Here is a 19802-nt window from a genome sequence, read left to right on the forward strand (position 1 = left end):
ATGGAAGAGATCTTTGTGAGCATTATCGATGTCTTAGCCCTTGCGTTTTCTATTGTTGTGGGACAGGTCAGTGTATTGTCGGTATCGACCGGCGGAGGGCGCTCTAGTCCGAATTCGCTTTGTTTGCACAATTCACTGTGCAGTCTGCGTGAAGATTTGATGCATATCACGAATTAAGGTACTGTAGAAAACCACTTCGAATCTCCACTGCACCTACTTCTGATATTTGTTTTCCTAAACATTTAGACCGGGCATAATAATACGGTAAGGTCACAAAATAAAATGTAACATGAATTACAGATCAGATCAAACTGCTTTAAAATTAAGGATATCCATTCGTTGAATCGTTCTTTGGATAAGATTTTTATGTCGAGAGGCGTGAATTTCGCGGGGATGAAAATACGGTTTGTCTCATGCTACGTTAGCACCGCTGCGTTGATACTTAAAATGTCCAGTAGATTTCATTATGATGCCAGCATTACAAAATAAAGGGTCCCGAGGAAAACAGCGCATTTTTAAAAGAAAAATGTGCATAAGCAAATAAAGCATCAATATCTAGTCATTTAGCTGGGAAGAATGTAACAACGAAGCAGTCGATTTCGACATTTACAAGAACAGATTAGAGGCTAGGGTTCTGTTTTATTAGTCCGTGGTTCGAAGTTTCAATTTGTTTAAAGATAATAACTGTCTATAACTTAAAACATATCAAAATATGTAGTCCCAAGTAAATTACCACAATGGCTTTAGACCTTTCTAACGCCAGTGTAAAGAATAAAAGAGATGATTTATAAATGTATTAAATTACGTTTACGATAGAATTATAAGCGACGTGTTAGAAGAACATTTCCTTTCATTGCTGAGGTGGATGAAACACCGAAGGAGCAAATGCCTGAATTTTAGAAGCTCAGCGGATACTTTACGGAGAGAAAAATGAAACGAACGGCGGAACTATACATTCATGCGAGACATAGAGAAAGCTGGCATGAACGGGTTTATATATCCCATTTTCTTACTATGGATAACAACATTTTCGAAACAAAGATGTTGAGAAGCGAAAGATAAATGCATCCAATTCCCACGTCCCCTGTTCTCTGGCAGATATAATGAGACTATTTTGTTGGAGCATGGGCCAAAAAAAGCACCGTCATTCATTTCAGAATTAAGAACAACCGTTAGATGATGGATGGTGTGCAAATTTGACAAAGTGGGAATGATTATTTTGAAGAACAAATTAAGAAAAAAAATTAAGTTAGAATATAATTTGTCATTTAATATTTTAAAGCTGTAATAATCGGCCTTCATGCCGCGGACAATGCAAATAATACATATTTATTAAAATAAATGTGGAGTTTTTATGATCTTTAAAAGGCAGGCCATTTCCCCAGGATGCCAATTAGAATTTAATAACTGCGAGCCATGCCCCTGTTAACGGCCTCGACTTATTCTGGGAATGTGGACTTTAGGTCCGATTATGTGAAATTTCATTCAAAGAAAATCAGTGCTGCAGCGTTCAAAGATAAAGATGGATGTTTCCCGACTGAATTGCACGAAAATATTAATGAATGTGTTTTTATTTGGTTCTGTTGATCCTCACGGAAGACCGGGAAGGTTTAATTATATAAAGTCAACTGTCCGTTGCGCTGGTCGCAGGCAACTCCATGTCCCAGTCTCTGCTGGACTTTACTCACATCAGGGCTAAACGAAGCAAAATCTATTGTAAAGCGTGGGCGCGGAACAGTTGTCACCTATAACCATCCAAAGATGCGTCGCTTCAACCTCGCCAACGCATACCTTTAACGCACCAAATGCGTTAAAAAAGCACATCATGCAATTTTCTCCTTGCTGGGTGGGGGGGGGGGGGGTGGGGACAGCCAACATCTTACAAACCCTCCGCACCATTGTAACCATTATTTATTACAAGCGCGAATCTATAGCAACCCATTTCGGACCGAGATGAAGAATGTGTCAATGGATTTTACACCGGCGACTTGTTTCTACTCGGGGCACATATAAGATTTATAAAATGTATATATTTTAATTTAAATATCTTCACATACTGGAAACTTCAAAAACACAAGGAGTCCCAACTATTATCATCTAGGTCACTGTTCCTAACTTTCGCCTTATCCATTATCCCGATTTCTTGCTGTTGCTTTCTAACAGAGAGGGGTCGGACGTGCTAAGAGTGTGCCTGCAAGTGTAGAACTTCGAGGTAACCTGAGCAGAAAGCTCATGTTCTGGATAATTGAGATATTGTTGGATGTCGCCCCACATATCCCAGTCAGAAAATGATATATGATGCTCGCCCAACGCCGAGCATGACATGAAAATGTAAATATGCATATTTTAAACGGAGACAGTAGCTGCTGTCTGATCCGCGTTGATAACAGGACCATTCGCGTTGCCCTGATCTCCAAGGCGCGGTTTCTGTGTGAGTTTATCACGAGCTATTGCCGGGTATAAGGTTAAGGCCTTATTTATCGTGGTATCCGTCAGCGCCAAAAGGGTTCCGTTAGCAACCTTAGAGCTGAAATGCGCATTAACAACGTTATTTTGATAACAATTAACACCCCCGACTAGTAAAAACTGGGTCAAGTGAGCAAAGTATTTTTGTACCAGCGAGCTGTTAGCTCCATGATGCGATTGTTTAACATAAAACCGTGCCTCAGAACATTGGGAAAATAATTGGGCTTTTTATGGAGAGCAGTGGCACGGACCGCAATGAAATATTTAGAGATGTCTGTGTTTCAGAATGCAGAATAAATACACGGTCTAATGAGGGAAAGCCTTACCAAGGGCACCGGTAATAGAAAGCGCATCTGTATGGTCCAACGTACCGATTCCCAATATATGAAAACTCTCACCTTTCACGTCGGTGGCGGTCTCTGGGTAGCAATTGGCCGCGTTTAACGATTTCCTTCCCTGTCACTTTAACATAAACAAAAACACAGAATTTCCGAAGCGATTAACTCGTCACTAGCGCCAGTTCAGATTTGCCGCAGAAAAAAAACACACATTTAAGTCACAATTAACGTGACTTAACAGCCAATTGCTACGTTTTTCTTAAAAAAATAAAAACTCGTATTATATTTTGTTAGTTTTTTTACGCATTTTTAGACATGAATCAAGGACATGAGGATTTGAAAATAATATAATAATAATCAAAGTAATAGGCATAAAAGTGAAATGTTGCCCACCTGGTCTGCGTATTAGAGGGGCGCCCTATTTATCGGCTGGCAGCGTGACACTGGAGTCGGTCCATCACATTGGCGCACTGTTACAGCGGGCGGGGACACGTCGGGATGTCAAGATGGGGCGCAGAGCCGGCGTGCTGGCGTATGTATCCCTGCGCGGGGCTAACCTCCTCCCCCTTTTCCCTCTTCCACTCCCCTCCTCCTCCTCTCCCTCCCTCCCTCCCTCCCGCCAACCCCACTCCCTCTCCGGCGCGATACCAACTCGCTCGAGAGAACGGTGCATGGCACATTCACATCCGCGCATCCAGGGAAAACCTGCTGCCTGCTTCTTGGGATTTCCTCCTAGTTAATTTTCCTCTCTCTCTCCCTCCCTCTCTCTCTCTTCCCCCCTCTCTCGCTCTCTCGCTCTCTCTTACAAAATAGCACGAGTCGATTGAATTGCAACTTTTTTTCCCAGTGAGTTTTAGTCTTCAGACTCTCCTACCTTCAGATGCTAATAAGTAGACGTTTATTTAAGAGAAGTTCCCTTGTTTTTCCCCCCGCCCCTGAACAAACCGGTACAAGTGTTGACTGACTAGCAGTGCAACGATCAATTATCCACAATACTGTTAAAAGACTTCCCCCTCCCCCTCCCCCCGCTCCTCCCCGCTCTCCCCCCTCTCCCCTCCTGTGCATGTGAACGTTCGTAGGACATAGTATTGATTGCACTTACAGCTTAGCATTAAAAGTTGCACTTTGCGAGCGCCGGGGAGGGAGCCGGGACGCCGTTTTGTGCTGTGGTGTAAGTGATCTTACAGGATGGCTCTTACAACAGGTCCCGAATCACAGGTTAGGCGCCTGAAGAGAACCTCCGGCTGCCCGAAGATGTTGGACGGGACAAAAATGGAGGAGCTCCCGTTACGTTCAGGTCCAACCACCCTGGGAATGCTTATCGGTAAATAAACACTTTGTAAACTTTGTTTTCCCTTCCTCTTATTTTATACGAAGTCAGTCATTGCTGTCATATCGCTGACTGTTACAACATGCAAGACTCACTGACACCGGGAGGATAGTTATTTTATTTACTAAGAATATTTTAAGACTGGAACGAGTTTGTGATAACAGATTTTGATAAATATAAGCACCGCCGTGGACAACTTCGACTTGTTATTTTCCGAATCGCTTCGCTTTAGCGCGACACGTTCTGTGGAGCTGTCAGTGAACCGGTTCTTGCTTTAAAACTAGGGAGGGTATAAACTAGTACTCTATGTTGGGAGGCTTGGATCAATGATTTCTTTAGGAATAGCCACTTCGATTTGTAAAGATTGATCGCAATCCGCGAGGATTAAAAATAATAATATTGTCCTCAGGTTCTGAATGCAAGCATAAGGAAGTTTGTGACGGCTGTCAACGACCTATAGAAGACCGTTTTCTGATGCGAGTGAACGATGCTTCCTGGCACGAACATTGCTTGCAATGTACAGTATGTCAACAACCACTCACCAGGAGCTGTTATTTTCGAGACAGAAAACTTTACTGCAAGCCCGACTATGAACAGTAAGTCTGTGCACATTTCATCTCGAGTATGCAAGTCTACCGCACCATCTAGTCTTCAGTAAGTTTGGACTGAAGGCCTTGTTTAATATAACGCCATAACATTCCTCCCCCCTACCTTTTTTGTTGGAAATACAGTGCGGTGATTTTACCCCCGAAAATATAGTTTCCATAGTAACCCATCGCTATCCATTCACGGTCATTTTCTTCTTAAGCCTATTACCCCTACTGGGGCAAAGGCCGCCGACTGAAGCTCGCCAGAGCCCTCTGTTCTGGGCCAGTCCTTCAAGTTGCTTCCCTAGGTGAAGCCTATCCTCGAAGATCGTTCCTTTCCCAAGGACAAGGCCCCTGGTGCCGCCGTTGGCGTTTCTGTAGCTCTGGGTTTTTACGGGACGGCGTTGCTCGTCCTCGTTTTGCTGCCGGGCTTGGGACCGTCCCTGGCGGAGTTTACTGGCACTATAGCTCGTGTTATATTTAAATCTGAAGATCACAAATAATCGTTACCAAAACAAAAACAAATTTGGGCCTGTGTATCTTATGAATTGTTTTCTTGTTGTATTTGCATAAATTCCATAAATTCAAAGTTCTCGTGATATTGTCATTTGAACTGCTTCTAGTAAAGCCGATTTGTATTGATTCCACTCGGGACCTGTAACTAGCGATGTGTTTTGTTTTATCGAGATTGCTTGGAATACTATTTGGATTTGTCCGAAACACGTATAGCTCGAATACTGGGCACGCTATTTTTCATGGATTATTCCAGGCCGAATCTACCCCTTAATCGTTGTATTTGACAAGTATAAAATGGATTAATAATAACGCATTTATTACCTCCATTGGCCGAGGTCGGTGAGGTTTGTACGCTCAGTAACTCTTTGTCCTTGATCACCTTAGAGCCCAGATTTACCTCATTATTGGCCACCTAACCAAGAATTAGTCGCGGACAGGCGTGTTTGCAGCGCGCAGCACGAATCATATTGTTGTAACGCACACGCGTTGTCCTTGTAAAGACAAAAATTCTCTGTACAAATGAAACGTGTGTGTTGCATTTAAATTATATCTAGGCATCGAGGGAAGGGATGGATTTTAGACGTGGTATCAGATCACAAATTTGAATGAGGTCACTTCAAACTTACCTTGATTAGAGATAACAAAACCAAAGGGTGGGTGGGGGGACGGCCCTGGTGTCTTTGATTTATTAAACGAAAAATGCCCGGCGCTGTGAGATATTAAAATGGGATAGAATCGAGAGCTTGTCTTCTTGCTCGCGGTCGCAGGTGTTGTCTGAGCAATTTATCTTTGATTTTCAGTTCAGATGTCTGCTCTTTATGGGCAAGGGAATCCGATCACCTTGCCCAAAGCGAACAAGTTGTGCAGGGAATGGGTGGTGGGCAATTTTTTTTAAAAAAGAAGCCCCATAACAGAATTTCACACATACACACCAGTCACAAACAAGGGATAGGTTGGCCCGCTTGAAACCGAGCAACAGCGAGTGCCCGCTCGGCTCTCTACTGTCACCTAACTCACCAGCTACCTCTGTCAAGCCCTGAGATGGCAGAGCGTTGGCGTGGTTCGAATTGTAAACTCTGTAATTTGGAGACTGTCAGGTGACAATGTACAAGAGATATTCAGGAGTGGTTTTACTCTTGCGAAGTGTTTCTGGTCTAGGGTTACTCTCGGCCTTGGAGAATTACCTTTCGGCTAAATCCGCCAGCTGTTGTCTCTTTAGTTCTTAATCTGTTTTCCTCCGTTCGCATATCGTTAATGTGCAAATACTTACACAAATTATTAAAATGATAAGACTACTATCAGTCCACCTAAATTCTGTTTTAGGACTTCTAAAAATAAAATAATTTCACCTCTACACCCAAACTTGCAGTCAGTAACACACCGTCAGATCCTGAAATGGGCCTTAGATTTAATTTAGTCGTTGGATGCTGTTTAGATTAATGAAGTTTAGATTAATGCAGCGCCGAGTGGGCTTTGAGGACAAATCCAGCTGGCCGCAAGCTTCGAGATTTGCTCGTTCAGTCAGTTCGATCGACAGCGTCCCTTACTATTGCTATTTTTCAAAAAAAAATCGTTGTATCTTCTACATTCTTCAAAAAATACCGATACATTTGCGTGCCATTAAGGAGCAGATGTCGTATCAATAGATCTAGTTAACACATATAACTGAAGGGAAGTAACTGGGTTGGAAGATCACACTGCTTTTTGAGATCTGAAAGAGAGCAAAACGGGCCTTCGTATAAGGTCTGAAATTCACACAGCTAGAGTGCGAAGTTACACGGCGCGATTTCGTCTATTTTGCAACACTATTAAATATGCGTTTTAGAAAACAATTCTTTCCTTTATATTGGCTTTCTGTTTGGCGTTATGAATTACTTGTAATTTTAGACAAGTTTAGTAATGATGGTTTCATTTTTTTTCGGAGGTCTATCAACATCGAATGAGATTTATTTTTTGTTGGTGTTTAATTATATCAAAACGATTGTCCTTGGGAAAGGGCGGGTAGAAAAACAGCGGGAAGAGGGGTCGAATGCAGTGGCAAGGAGGCGAAAGGATTAAGGTGTGTATGTATGTGTGTGCGCGGGGCGGTAAGTGCGGTCATTCGGTATCGAGAGCAGGACGTGGATGGGGGCCAGTGTGTGCGTGTGTGGGGAGGTGTATGTGTGGGTCAAGGATGCGTGCAGGGGAGAGGGAGGGAGCAAAGGGAAAGGAGTGAACTAATTGAACTAAGCGAAACCAATTTCGTTTTCTCCCCGGTGAAGTTTGTCGGCGTAAATTTCAGACCTGTCTCAGGAGTTGCTTTTTTTGAGTGTTTTTGAATACGACGGTCAAGTTGTTCTGCTGATAGCCCTGCTCTGAGGCAAGTTATCGATTCTCATATTAATACAGCAGTAAATATCTATAATTAAAGTACATTTCATTCCAGACCACTGACTTATCCCACATAATGACAGAAACGCCGCCAGCTTCCTTGAAAATTGACTCAACTTATTTCGTTATAACTTTACAGAAGTTTCAAGGTCGTGAGTGATGTACGAAAGGTTTACAACAGCCGGTGTTGATGTAACATTGTCGGGGTAGGGCGGTCATCTGCTGGTGTGTGTGTGTGTGTGTGTGTGTGTGTGTTTGTGTGTGTTTTAAATGAGGTTCAAGCAGACCTTCTATTACAACTGGGGGATTTCCATTTCCAACTCGTTTGAGAGTGTAGTCGCTGTCTGGATCTGCGAATTTAAGTTGTAAACCCTTAGCCAAAATCGTTAAAATTGGAGGCATCCTCTGAATGAACATTCCTGCGGGTCAGACGGCGATTCTGCATTCAAACACCGTACTGTATGTTTTCGCCACATTGAGAACTCTCGGTAAATTATGTTTTATGTGGCTTTTAATAACCGTGAATTAGACGGGTCATACCAAGCGAACGGTGGTGCTTATCCGGTCGCTTCACTCAACGAGCGAGAGAAGGCATAACATTGACGAACTCAAAACCGAGCGTTGATATGTTAAACCGGCATTCCGTTTGTGAGTGTGAGTGAGTGTAAGCGGTGAAGTCACTTTTATCCGCATTCAGCCCCGTGTATTTATATATATCCCTTTTTAAACTTAAAACCAAAATCAATGAAAACAGGCAGAAATCTGAGAGGACTAGATATAAGCAGAAGATGTAAATACAAGTAAATACATAAAATAAAATAAGTTCGAATATTGTGGATAGTTAGCAGGTATTAACAAGTACGAAGAGAGCGAGTTCCCGTTTCTTAAATGATAAAACCCGCCGTACTGGGCGACGGTTTAGACAAGCGGTTTTTAATCCTATTTCCCAGTTCAGTCCAACCCGAGTCTGACTTTGCGCGGTTAAATATTACATTATTGTTTTGTTTGTTTTTCTGTCTCCCTCCTTGCGGTGGGGCATGAATTGTTTTTGCGCCTCGGTTATTTGTAAACGACGCACACAAAAAAAAACCCGCAACACAAAATAAGGCGAATGCGTTTTACCTAACAACAAGTTGTTTTGATTTTCAGATTGTGGTCAATATTGAGAAGCCCTGCTTCACTGTGTTAAATAAAAGGTAAACATTTCAAAGTGACCGTAACAAGTACTTTATAATATGGTTGGGGAGATTGCTGTCGTTGAAATATAATCATAGAAAATAGCCAGAAGCACACGATTGAGGTTTCTATACTATATACTGTACATACAGATAATTTAGAAACATAAAGGGAGGATAGAGGTACGATTGTTGATTGACATAATATGATCAGACAGTCACTTGTTTGTGAATAATTTAAATTTAATTGCATTGTACTGTGGACGGAAATTCAGTTCAAACCTTACAGTTAAAACTGTGTGCATTTTGTCCTGATTAGTATTTCTCTGGTCCAGGAGCGGTTGAATGTCTAACATTTTGGAATACCTCAGAATGGCAATTATTTGCAAACACTTGTTTGCTCAGATATGCTTGGTGCTGTCTAGGTGGATTGTGGTAGAGTGCTTCGTCTGAATTCTCTCATCAGAAGTCTCCAATAAATTTATTCACTGACTAGCTCTGTGCCCTCACAACACAAAGGCGTCATTCGCTTGCCTTCAAATCTGTTTTTGCACAAGTTTCTGACCTGACTCTGAATGCTGCTTATTTCAGTTAAAATTTTGTTTCACCAAATTTGGGGGATTTCCAGAAAGAATCAGTGCAGAGTACTTATAAAACAACATAAAAGCTCAGCCCCACATAGCTGTCCATTGCATTACCACACTTCATGCCTGTCACTAAAATTTAGACCCTTTTTATATATAGGGGTTTAACATGGCTACTTCAATCACGGGGGCATAATAGTACTCTGTTAGACGCCTGGCAACAAACAAAAGACAACAACTATTACTTTGCATCAACTTTTGTCAGGCATTGACTAGGCTTCCCAATGGGGCCTTAAGTGGTTAGTGGCAACAATGTGAATTTCATAGCAACAGCATGAAAATCCATCGCCCTGGATACTGGCAGTAAATGCTTACACAGAGAAATCTTGCCCAGGTTTCTGCGCTTCTGGAAGGGGTTTCTTTCTATTGCGGGTCCAATGTTGGGTCCAGTCACCACTGGGTCAAGGAAGTGTTTCGTTATAAAGTTTGGGATACTCAAATAACTGACGTGTTGAGAAACCCTGCCACCTCGCACTGATCTGGTATAAAATAATCTGAATTCACTAGTCAGCTGCACATTGGCCTAGATGTTAAGCAGTGAAGTCGGGATCTGTAAACTGTTCGGCAGCAGAAGGGTTTATACTTATTAACCTCTGCTGAATCATGGTACCTGGTGTGACATGACATGGCAACCTGCTGTGAACATCACCACAGACTGACAGTGACAAACATTTAATGAGACGGGGTGCAGCCACATAAATCAACAGCTCTTTGGAAGAGCACTGGTTTTGAAATACTTTTACAAGTAGGTATGTTCAGCATGGTAACCTGCAGTTTATTTTTTCTGCGTCTCTTTATTGGGACTATTTAAATGTGTGAGACGTGTGTTACAGTAATTTTCTTTTGTACTCCACGAAACTGAGACTTTCTCTGGTAAAATAGCAGATCAAACCCCGTGAAGTTATCTATATACTGACAATTTTTAATTTATCAATTGCAATGAAGTTCATTTGGGGAGGCCCACCCATATAACACAAGAGATTCTTCAGATGCTGGAAATCCAGAGTAATATATACAAAATGCTGGAGGAACTCAGCAGGTCAGGCTGCATCTAATGAGAGGAATAAACAGTCGACGTTTTGAGCCAAGAGTCTTCATTAGCTCTGATGAAGAATCTCGGTCTGAAACATTGACTGTTCATTCTTCTCCACAGATGCTTCCTGACCTGCTGAGTTCCTCCTGTGTTTTGAATATGTGCTCTGTTGTTCCAGCATCTGCAGAATCTCTTGTGTTTGAAGTTTGCGAGTGCACAGCTCACCTCCACAGTATGACAGCTATATACCTGGGATTTGTAGATTTGTTTTGCTTCAGGTGAAGATTTAGTGCTCAGATGCTGAATGCGCATACTGAAATTTACTGCTGTTCATTGACTGAATCTTGGTTTAGTTTGATCTATCGTTCTGTAGATGACCTCCACCCTGGTGGAAAGCATGTTGGGGAGGTACAACACTTTATTTAGTTATAGACGCAGTGTGAAACAGGCCCTTCCAGCCCAACAAGCCGCACTGACCAGCGACCCACCTATTTTAACACTAGCCCAATCATAGGACAATTTACAGTGACCAATTAACCTACTCGCCAGTACGTCTTTGGACTGTGGGAGTAAACCTGGGCATCCAGAGGAATTCCATGCGTTCACGAGGAGAACGAATGAACTCCTTGCAGAAGGTGTCAGAATTGAATTCCGAGCTCCAGTGGCCCAAGCTGTGATGGTGTTGTGCTAACCGCTACACTGTAGAGAAGGACTGAGAAAGGTACCTGTACCAGTCTGCACAGTGATTGGGTCTGTTCCCAATCCGTTGCATGATAATGGACTATTGGTAATTGCATTGACGGCTTCAAGACCAATCATCTGGTGCATGCAAAGCTCAGTAAAGGAAGCAGAAGTGGTGTATCATTTCTCAATTTTCTTAAATGCTCACCTTGTTAAGAACCAGCCATCATAGAGCCCAGAGAACTGTTGTAGAACCAAGTCATGCTTAACCCCAAGGGAATGTGAAAGCAAAGGAGAACTTGTTCACAATAAGAGGGTTGTAAACTCAGCTAACTCCAACATGGGCACTTGCCTTCCTGGCATCAAAGACGATGCCTCAACGAGGTGGCATCCATAAGTAAGGACCCCATCACCCAGGCATGCCCTCTTCTCATTGCTGCCATCAGAGAGGGGGTACAGCAGCCTGAAGGCACACATTAAATGTTTTAGAGACAGCTTCTTTCCGTCTGCCATCAGATTTTGAACGGACAACGAGCCAACTCCTGAACGCTACCTCACAATTTTTTGCTGTCTTCTTCGCATTATTTATTTAATTATATATATACATGTGTTGGCGCACGGCCAAGTGGTTAAGGCATCGGTCTAGTGATTTGAAGGTCGCTAGTTCGAGCCTTGGCTGAGGCAGTGTGTCCTTGAGCAAGGCACTTAACCACACATTGCTCTGCGACGACACTGGTGCCAAGCTGTATGGGTCCTAATGCCCTTCCCTTGGACAACATCGGTGGCGTGGAGAGGGGAGACTTGCAGCATGGGCAACTGCTGGTCCTCCATACAACCTTGCCCAGGCCTGCGCCCTGGAAACCTTCCAAGGCGCAAATCCATGGTCTCACGAGACTAACGGATGCCTATATATATATACATATATATGTGTGTCTATATGTATATATATACAAACGTTTGTATATGTATATATATACAAACATTTGTGTATGTATGTATATAAATACTGAATTACATGCACATACATACTGTATATAACATACTGTATTACATACACACATACATATATACACAGTATTTCTTATTGTAATTTATAGTTATTTTATGTATTACATTGTACTGCTACCATAAAATAACAAATTTCACAGCATATGTCAGTGATATTAAACCTGATTCTGATTCAGATTCTTTTGAATCTGATCTCAGCACGGTGGTCAGCTCGTATTATAGCTTCCTCTGTGACCTGTCCCATCCTTGCTGCTTTCACCTCACTCACCTCAGTCCATTGTGGCCGTGGGATTGTGGAGTCAGGTCCAGACCTGATCCTGGAGGTGAGACGTGTGACACTCCCTGGTGGAGGCACCGCCTGCCTATTATAGCTCCTGCACTGACTAACTCCTAAACTGAAACACACCTGGGGAGTTTGCTGCAGAAAACAAGAAATTGTCAACTTCTACAAATGGATTTAATGCAGTCACTTCCAATGGGCAAACAGTTTTGTATTGACTGTTTCCTCCCTGAATACCTGACAAAGTTTTTCCTGCTGGCAAACTTGAGGTTGTTTCAAAACTCTATGGACTGTTACATTGTGCCCACACTACTTCAATACTTCTACATTCTGTATATTGTATCTATCTCTATAGTATATTTTATGTATTGCACTCTACTGCTGCTGCAAAACAACACATTTCAACATGTATCAGTGAAAATATTCTCATCCTCATTCTGAGAAACACACACAAAATGCTGGAGGAACTCAGCAAGTCAGCTTCTACAGAGGGGAATAGCCAAACGACGTTTCAAGCCAAGACACTTCATCAGTCCTAACCTGCTGAATTTTAGCAGAATCTCTTGTGTGTTACCCTGGATTCTGCAGAATCTCTCGTGTTTATGATTCTGATTCTGATCAGCCATAATCATAATTGAATAACGGAGCAGGCTCGATGGGCCGAATGGCCTACTTCTGCTGCTAGTTCTTAATTTTGTTATGTTATGTTCCCAAATCTAGTTCACATGCCAATCCTTTGCTTATTGCTTCTGGCTTTGAATCTGGTACCCTTGTTTCCCTCTGTCATCTTGCCTCTCTCTATTTCTGCAAGCTGTAACCCTCTGTGTGCCACTCCCCAAAGTTTTTTTTTGCCTGGTACTCAGTCGCCAGGGAAGTTCCCTGCCCTCTCAGTTGTCTCCATCTCACTACCTCTCTGCCCTTAAGAGTCTCTTCAGGCGAATCTCAGAATCAGAATCAGGTTTATTATCACAGGCATGTGACGTGAAATTTGTTAACTTAGTAGCAGCAGTTCAATGCAATACACAATCTAGCAGAGAGAAGAAATAATCAAAAATGAAATAAAAATTTAATAATAAATAAGTAAATCAATTGCAGTATATGTATATTGAATAGATTTTTTAAAAAATGTGCAAAAACAGAAATACTGTATATTAAAAAAAAGTGAGGTAGTGTCCAAAGATTCAATGTGTATTTAGGAATCAGATGGCAGAGGGCAAGAGGCTGTTCCTGAATCGCTGAGTGTGTGCCTTCAGGCTTCTGTACCTCCTTCCTGATCTATAATGTGCGGTGGCACGGTAGTGTAGTGGTTAGCACATCGCTTTACAGCACCAGCCAGCGATCGCCAATTGGGGTTTAATTGGGGTCCGTGACCGCATTGGTTTCGTTCCACGGTCCAAAGGGCATACGGATCAGGGTTAGTGAGCTGAAGGCATGCTTTGAAGTCAGAATAGAACTCAGGGCCTCAAGCCTATAAGGTAGCACCACAAGTTTCTGTACACCCGACCCCGGCAGAGTAGAGCAGAGTCACCACAAGAATAATCCAGCCACTGATTTCCGAGGAAATTCTTGGTTTGGGGCTCTCCTTAGTGAGGCAGACACAGGCCAACATTTATCAGTGTCGATATAACAAGCTGAGTTGCAATGTCCTTTTCGGCAGATTTTAATTGTATTCAACTTGACTCCACTTGAATTGAGTCTGCCGAAACACGATCTACACTGGCCCTTCACATAGACATGGAAGACCAAAAGCGAACATAAAATTTTAAAGATTTAAGGATTAGCCTTATTTGTCACACGTACATTGAAACATTGAAAGGTACAGTGAAATGTGTTGTAATGTGTCAATGACCAGCGTAGTCTGTGATGTGTTGGGGGCAGACAGCAAGTGTGGCTAGGCTTCTGGCACCAACACAGCACGCACACAACTTACTAACGTGAACCTGTGCGTCTTTGGGCTGTGGGAGGAAACCGAAGCTCCCGGAGGAAACCCACGCAGTCACGGGGGAGAATGTACAAACTCCTTACAAACACTGGTGGGAATTGAACCCTGATCTTACAGCCGGCACTCTAAAGCATTACCATTATGTTACCGTGCTGCCCCGTTCTCATTCTGTAACTATATATAATTCCTCACATTCTTCAGCAAATAAGTTCCTTCCTGAATAGCATGGAAACTGAAATACAGCTTTAAAAAAATTGAAACGCAATTAAGTTAATACGATAATAATTAAATCAATATTGTCAGAGTTATTGATGAGTATTCTAAATTTAAGAAGTTATACATTTCTGTGCTGTGATAATGCACTCCTTTATCTCATAGCAGTCTTTACCATTTTCATTGAAGCCCACATTTGCTTAATCAATATTTGCAAATGCAAAGCAATGCACACAAAATGCTGGAGGAACTCAACAGGTCAGACAGGACTCCTGACTCCCGATGAAGGGTCTCCGCCCGAAACGTCGACTGTTTATTCATTTCCATAGATGCCGCCTCGCCTGCCGAGTTCCTCCAGCGTTTTGTGTGCGTTGCTTTGGATTTCCAGCGTCTGCAGATTTTCACGTGTCTGCAAATGCAGTTCTGTGTTTGGACTCTAAATGTTATTCTATTTGTAGTTGTTCAACCAAATATTTTTGAAGGAGTTGGTACCTAACAGTAAGTTTCACAGCCCCCGTCACATCCCGTGTCAGTGCCACTCTGCTCCTAACGACAGCTGCATCTGCTTTCAAACTTTCTAAAACATTGGCAGATTTGCTTAACCAGATTTTGATTAACCTTCGTTCGCTCCTTGCCCCCAGCCGTTCTCCTCCTCAGACAGCAGCTGTTGTGGAGCCGGTTGAGGAGTGTGAAGAATTTTTGGGGAGAGCTCAACATTAGGGAATTGTGCTAAGGTTGGCAGGATTAGAGTACACCTCCTTCTCTCCCTGTTTATAGTGCTGATACTTGAAAACAAAACTATTTCTCAATTTACTGAACAAATAGAAGCCTCCTGTTTTCTGGGGAAAATTAACTCTCCCATCAGCAAGTGGAGGAACCTAAAAAAGAGGTGAGAGACTAATTCTAAACACAAGAGATTCTCCATTCTCCTCTCCTATCAGATTGCTTGTTCTCCAGCCCTTTGCCTTTCCCACCTGTCACCTCACAGCTTCTTAATTCACTCCTCCCCAACCAATTTGGCTTTACCTATCACCTTCCAGCTTGCCCCCTTCCTCTCCCACTCCCCACCTTCTTATTTGGCCATCTTCTCCCCCTTCCTTTCCAGTCCTGATGAAGGGTCTTGGCCCAAAACCTCAACTGTTTATTAATTTCCATAGATGCTGTCTGACCTGCTGAGTTCCTCTAGCAATTTGTGTGTGTTGCTTGAGAGACTAATTCTTGCTGCTTTGTCAATTAGAGTTTATTCGTTCGTTATGTGCCATGTCGTATGATGTGGGCAATCATAGTTTTCCGTCACCTGGATTGTTCTTGGTAAATTTTTCTACAGAAGTGGTTTGCCATTGCCTTTTTCTTCCAGGCAATGTCTTTACAAGATGGGTGGTCCCAGTCATTATTAATACTCTTCAGAGATTGTCTGCCTGGTGTCAGTGGTTGCATAACCAGGACTTGTGATATGCACCAGCGACTCATACGACCATCCACCACCTGCTCCCAGGGCTTCATGTGACCCTGGTCGGGGGGCTAAGCAGGTGCTACACCTTGCCCGAGGGTGACCTGCAGGATAGCGGAGGGAGGGAAGGAGCACCTCACACCCCCTTTATTAGAGATATATCTCCACCCTGCCACCCTGTCAATTAGAATAAGGATGACTAAAGAATTATTTGAGGGGCAGCGCAATGCGCGTTGCATCGGAGTGAACGGTTGTTGTTCTAGAGTAGAGTAACACTGCACAGAAATAGGGCCTTCAGTTCACAATGTCCATGCTGAAAACAAACACTGATGCCATTTACCAACACTTGCACCTTTCCCTTCTGTGCCCTGCTCACCTAGATACTTGAATGTTGTGGAACTATCTACTTCCACTACCCACTCAGGGAACGCACTCTAGATTTCAACCATATGTACTCGTTTAGGCCCCTTATGCCTACTGGAGCACAGGGCACCGACAGCAGCTCGCCAGGCTGCTCTGTCCTGGGCCTGTCTTTCATAGACATAGTCATACTTTATTGAACCCGAGCGAAATTTGGTTTCGTTACAGTTGCACCAACCAAGAATAGAGTATAAATATAGCAGTATAAAACCATAAATAATTAAATAGTAATATGTAAATTATGCCAGGAAATAAGTCCAGGACCAGCCTATTGGCTCTGGGTGTCTGACCCTCCAAGGGAGGAGTTGTAAAGTTTGATGGCCACAGGCAGGAATGACTTCCTATGACGCTCTGTGTTGCATCTCAGTGGAATGAGTCTCTGGCTGAATGTACTCCTGTGCCCACCCAGTACATTATGTAGTGGATGGGAGACATTGTCCAAGATGACATGCAACTTGGACAGCATCCTCTTTTCAGACACCACCGTCAGAGAGTCCAGTCCCATCCCCACAACATCACTGGCCTTACGAATGAGTTTGTTGATTCTGTTGGTGTCTGCTACCCTCAGCCTGCTGCCCCAGCACACAACAGCAAACATGATCGCACTGGCCACCACAGACTCGTAGAACATCCTCAGCATCGTCCGGCAGATGTTAAAGGACCTCAGTCTCCTCAGGAAATAGAGGTGGCTCTGACCCTTCTTGTAGACAGAAACAAGCTGTACTTTCAAGCTGTACTTGGCGAAGATCCTTCCTCTCCCAGGGCTGAGGTCTTTGAAGCTTTTGTTAGTGTTTCTGTAGCTCTCAGTTTTGCTAGCTCCATGGCCAACCTTTCTCCTTTTGCAGCTGGATTGATTTATTATTTCTCAAGGGCAACTAGGGATGGGCTTAGCTGGCGATGCCCACATCCTGTAAATGAATAAATTAAAAAAAATTGAAATACAGCGCCAGATAGGCCCTCCCTGCCCTTCGAGCCGCACCACCTGGCAATCCCCTGATTTAATCCTAGTCTAATCATGGAGCAATTAATAATGACCAATTAACTACATCCTTTGGGAGGAAACCACGGCACCCAGGGGAAACCTACGCGGTCACAGGGAGAATGTACAAACTCCTCATAGGCAGCGCTGGGAATTGAACCTGAGTCACCTGTACTGTAAAGCGTTGTGCTAACCACTACGCTACCGTGCCAATTTGGGACCGTCCTTGGCGCAATTAGATTTCAACCTTGCCCTGGGTGAAAATAATTCTTCCTCATCCAATCCAAATGTCCTTTATCCCATCTAAATTCCCCTTACTAGAACCACAGGACATAGCCTTAAGATTCGGGTGAGTAGATTTAGGACAAAGATGAGGTAGCCTTTATTGCTGCTCCAGGCAGAGAATTCCACTGACTCACTACACTCCGGAAAAAGCAGAGAGTAGTGAATTTTTTTCCCAGAAAATAGTGAATCTGTGTGGAATTCTCTGCTTAGGGAAGCAGTAGAGACTACTTTATTAAATATACATAGAAGGCATAGTCAGTGATGGCACTGTACTGCTGCCACAAAGCAACAAATTTCACGACATATGTCAGTGAAATGAAGCGGATTCTGATTCTAAATTCTGTACAAAAGCATTTGATTCTTAGAATGGAGCCAAATCTATTTAAGGGCCTGTTAATCAGAACTCTTGATATTAATTGTCTCCCCGTTGTTCTAAACCCTTCTCTCGATGCTGTCTTTGAAAACTTTTCAACCCTATAAACCAAAGGATCTGACCTCCGGCCTCATGTTTACCCTGGTATTAATGAGTCCACTTTCAAATTCAAAGTAAATTCGTATGTATGTGTCACTATATCCTATCTTGAGACCCATTCCTTTTGCAGACATTTATAGGAAAATTAAAAAAATACTATAGAAGTTTTGAAAAAATGTACACAAACAAAGGCTGGCTAACAACGAATGTACAAAATAAAGCATATTGTGCAAAGAAGAAGTAAATAATACTGGGAACGTGAGTTGTAGAATCCTTGAAAGTGGGTCTGTAGGCTGTGGTGAGTGAAGTTATGCGCGCCATTTCAGAACCCTGACGATTGTAATGTAATAACTGTTTCTGAGTCTCATTCCCAGTTGTAGTAGCAAGGGCATGACCTGGGTGGTGGGGGTTCTTGATGACGGATGCTGCTTTCTTGTGGCTGCACTCCATGTAGATGTGCTCAATGGTGGGGAGGGCTTTGCCTGTGATGGACGGGGCTGCATCCACCACTTTCGGTTGACTTCTCCATTCCTGGGCATTGGTGTTTCCATTGCGGGATGCAACCAGTTAGGACACTCTCTGCTCTGCATCCATAGAAATTTGTCTGTGTGCTTTGACCTACCATGCTTCTCGAGCTCTTGAATTCCCTCCCTAAATTTTTCCACAATTTTCTCTCCGCGTTTTAAGCTTTTCATTCATGTAAACAATGGTTATGGTGTTCGGTGTTGATAAATGCCACTCTGCGAAGAGCATTCTCCCAGTATTAGGAGTACCGTTGAGAGACAACTGTTGTGTATGACACCTTGCCACAGTGCATTGTGTTGAGCACCTCCGCAACATCTGCCACAAGCAGGACTTCTCGGTGACCAAACATTTTAGTTCCCATTCCAGTTCTGACGTGTCGATCCATGGCCTCCTCTTGTGCCAAGATGAGGCCACACTCATATTCCTTCTATTCTGTCTGGGAACCCTTCAATTTGATGGTATGAAGATCAGTTTCTCCTTCCGGTGAACAAAATTTTCCCCCACCCCCACCCTTCCTCTATTCCCTACTCTGACCTTTTACTTATCCACTCTCCTGTCCTTTCAGATTCTTTCTTCTCCAGCCCTTGACCTTTCCCACCCGCCTGGCTTCACCTATCACCTTCCAGCCAGCCTCTTTCCTCTCCCCCCACCCCACCTTTTTTTTCAGGTAACTTCCCCCTTCCCTTCCAGTCCTGACGAAGGGTCTCGGCCTGAAACAGCAACTGTTTATTCATTTCCATGGACGTTGCCTGACCTGCCGAGTTCCTCCAGCAATTGGTGTGTGTTGCTTTGGATTTCCAGCATCTACAGATTTCCTCGTGCTTCTGCACACACATTGCTTTCATCCCGGATGTAACAGTTATTTCTAATGCAGAGAAAACCTCCTGGAGGAGCATCATAAATGAGGCCCTTGTTTTCCTGGACTCTCATCAATAATACATGAGATTTTCAGTCCCATCTCTAACAGATGAATATTTCAGAAGTGGTATCATGGGGTTAATGATAATCTTTTGTACCCAACATTTTCAAGTTAAATCGATATTATTTTAGCGGAGAGAGCAGTTGAAACTCCCACACATTATTTGCAC

The 19802-nt window shown here is 43.1% G+C and overlaps 1 protein-coding gene and 1 long non-coding RNA gene across 3 annotated transcripts in view; one reads left to right on the top strand and one right to left on the bottom strand.

Annotated features, from left to right (window-relative positions):
* Positions 1–2902, bottom strand: part of LOC134360112 (uncharacterized) — a 119161-nt gene extending 116259 nt beyond the window's left edge. For both annotated transcript variants that reach the window (XR_010021256.1, XR_010021257.1), the window contains exon 1: positions 2865–2902. This is a non-coding gene — a long non-coding RNA (uncharacterized LOC134360112). The remainder of the gene's footprint in view (positions 1–2864) is intronic.
* A 1090-nt stretch (positions 2903–3992) lies between these two features.
* Positions 3993–19802, top strand: part of LOC134360110 (LIM/homeobox protein LMX-1.2-like) — a 264136-nt gene continuing 248326 nt past the window's right edge. The window contains exons 1-2 of the mRNA XM_063074189.1: positions 3993–4128; positions 4544–4730. Of these exons, the coding sequence (XP_062930259.1) occupies positions 3993–4128; positions 4544–4730 (323 nt within the window). The remainder of the gene's footprint in view (positions 4129–4543; positions 4731–19802) is intronic.

This window comes from Mobula hypostoma, chromosome 21, assembly GCF_963921235.1.
Source record: "Mobula hypostoma chromosome 21, sMobHyp1.1, whole genome shotgun sequence".
Lineage (NCBI taxonomy): Eukaryota > Metazoa > Chordata > Chondrichthyes > Myliobatiformes > Myliobatidae > Mobula > Mobula hypostoma.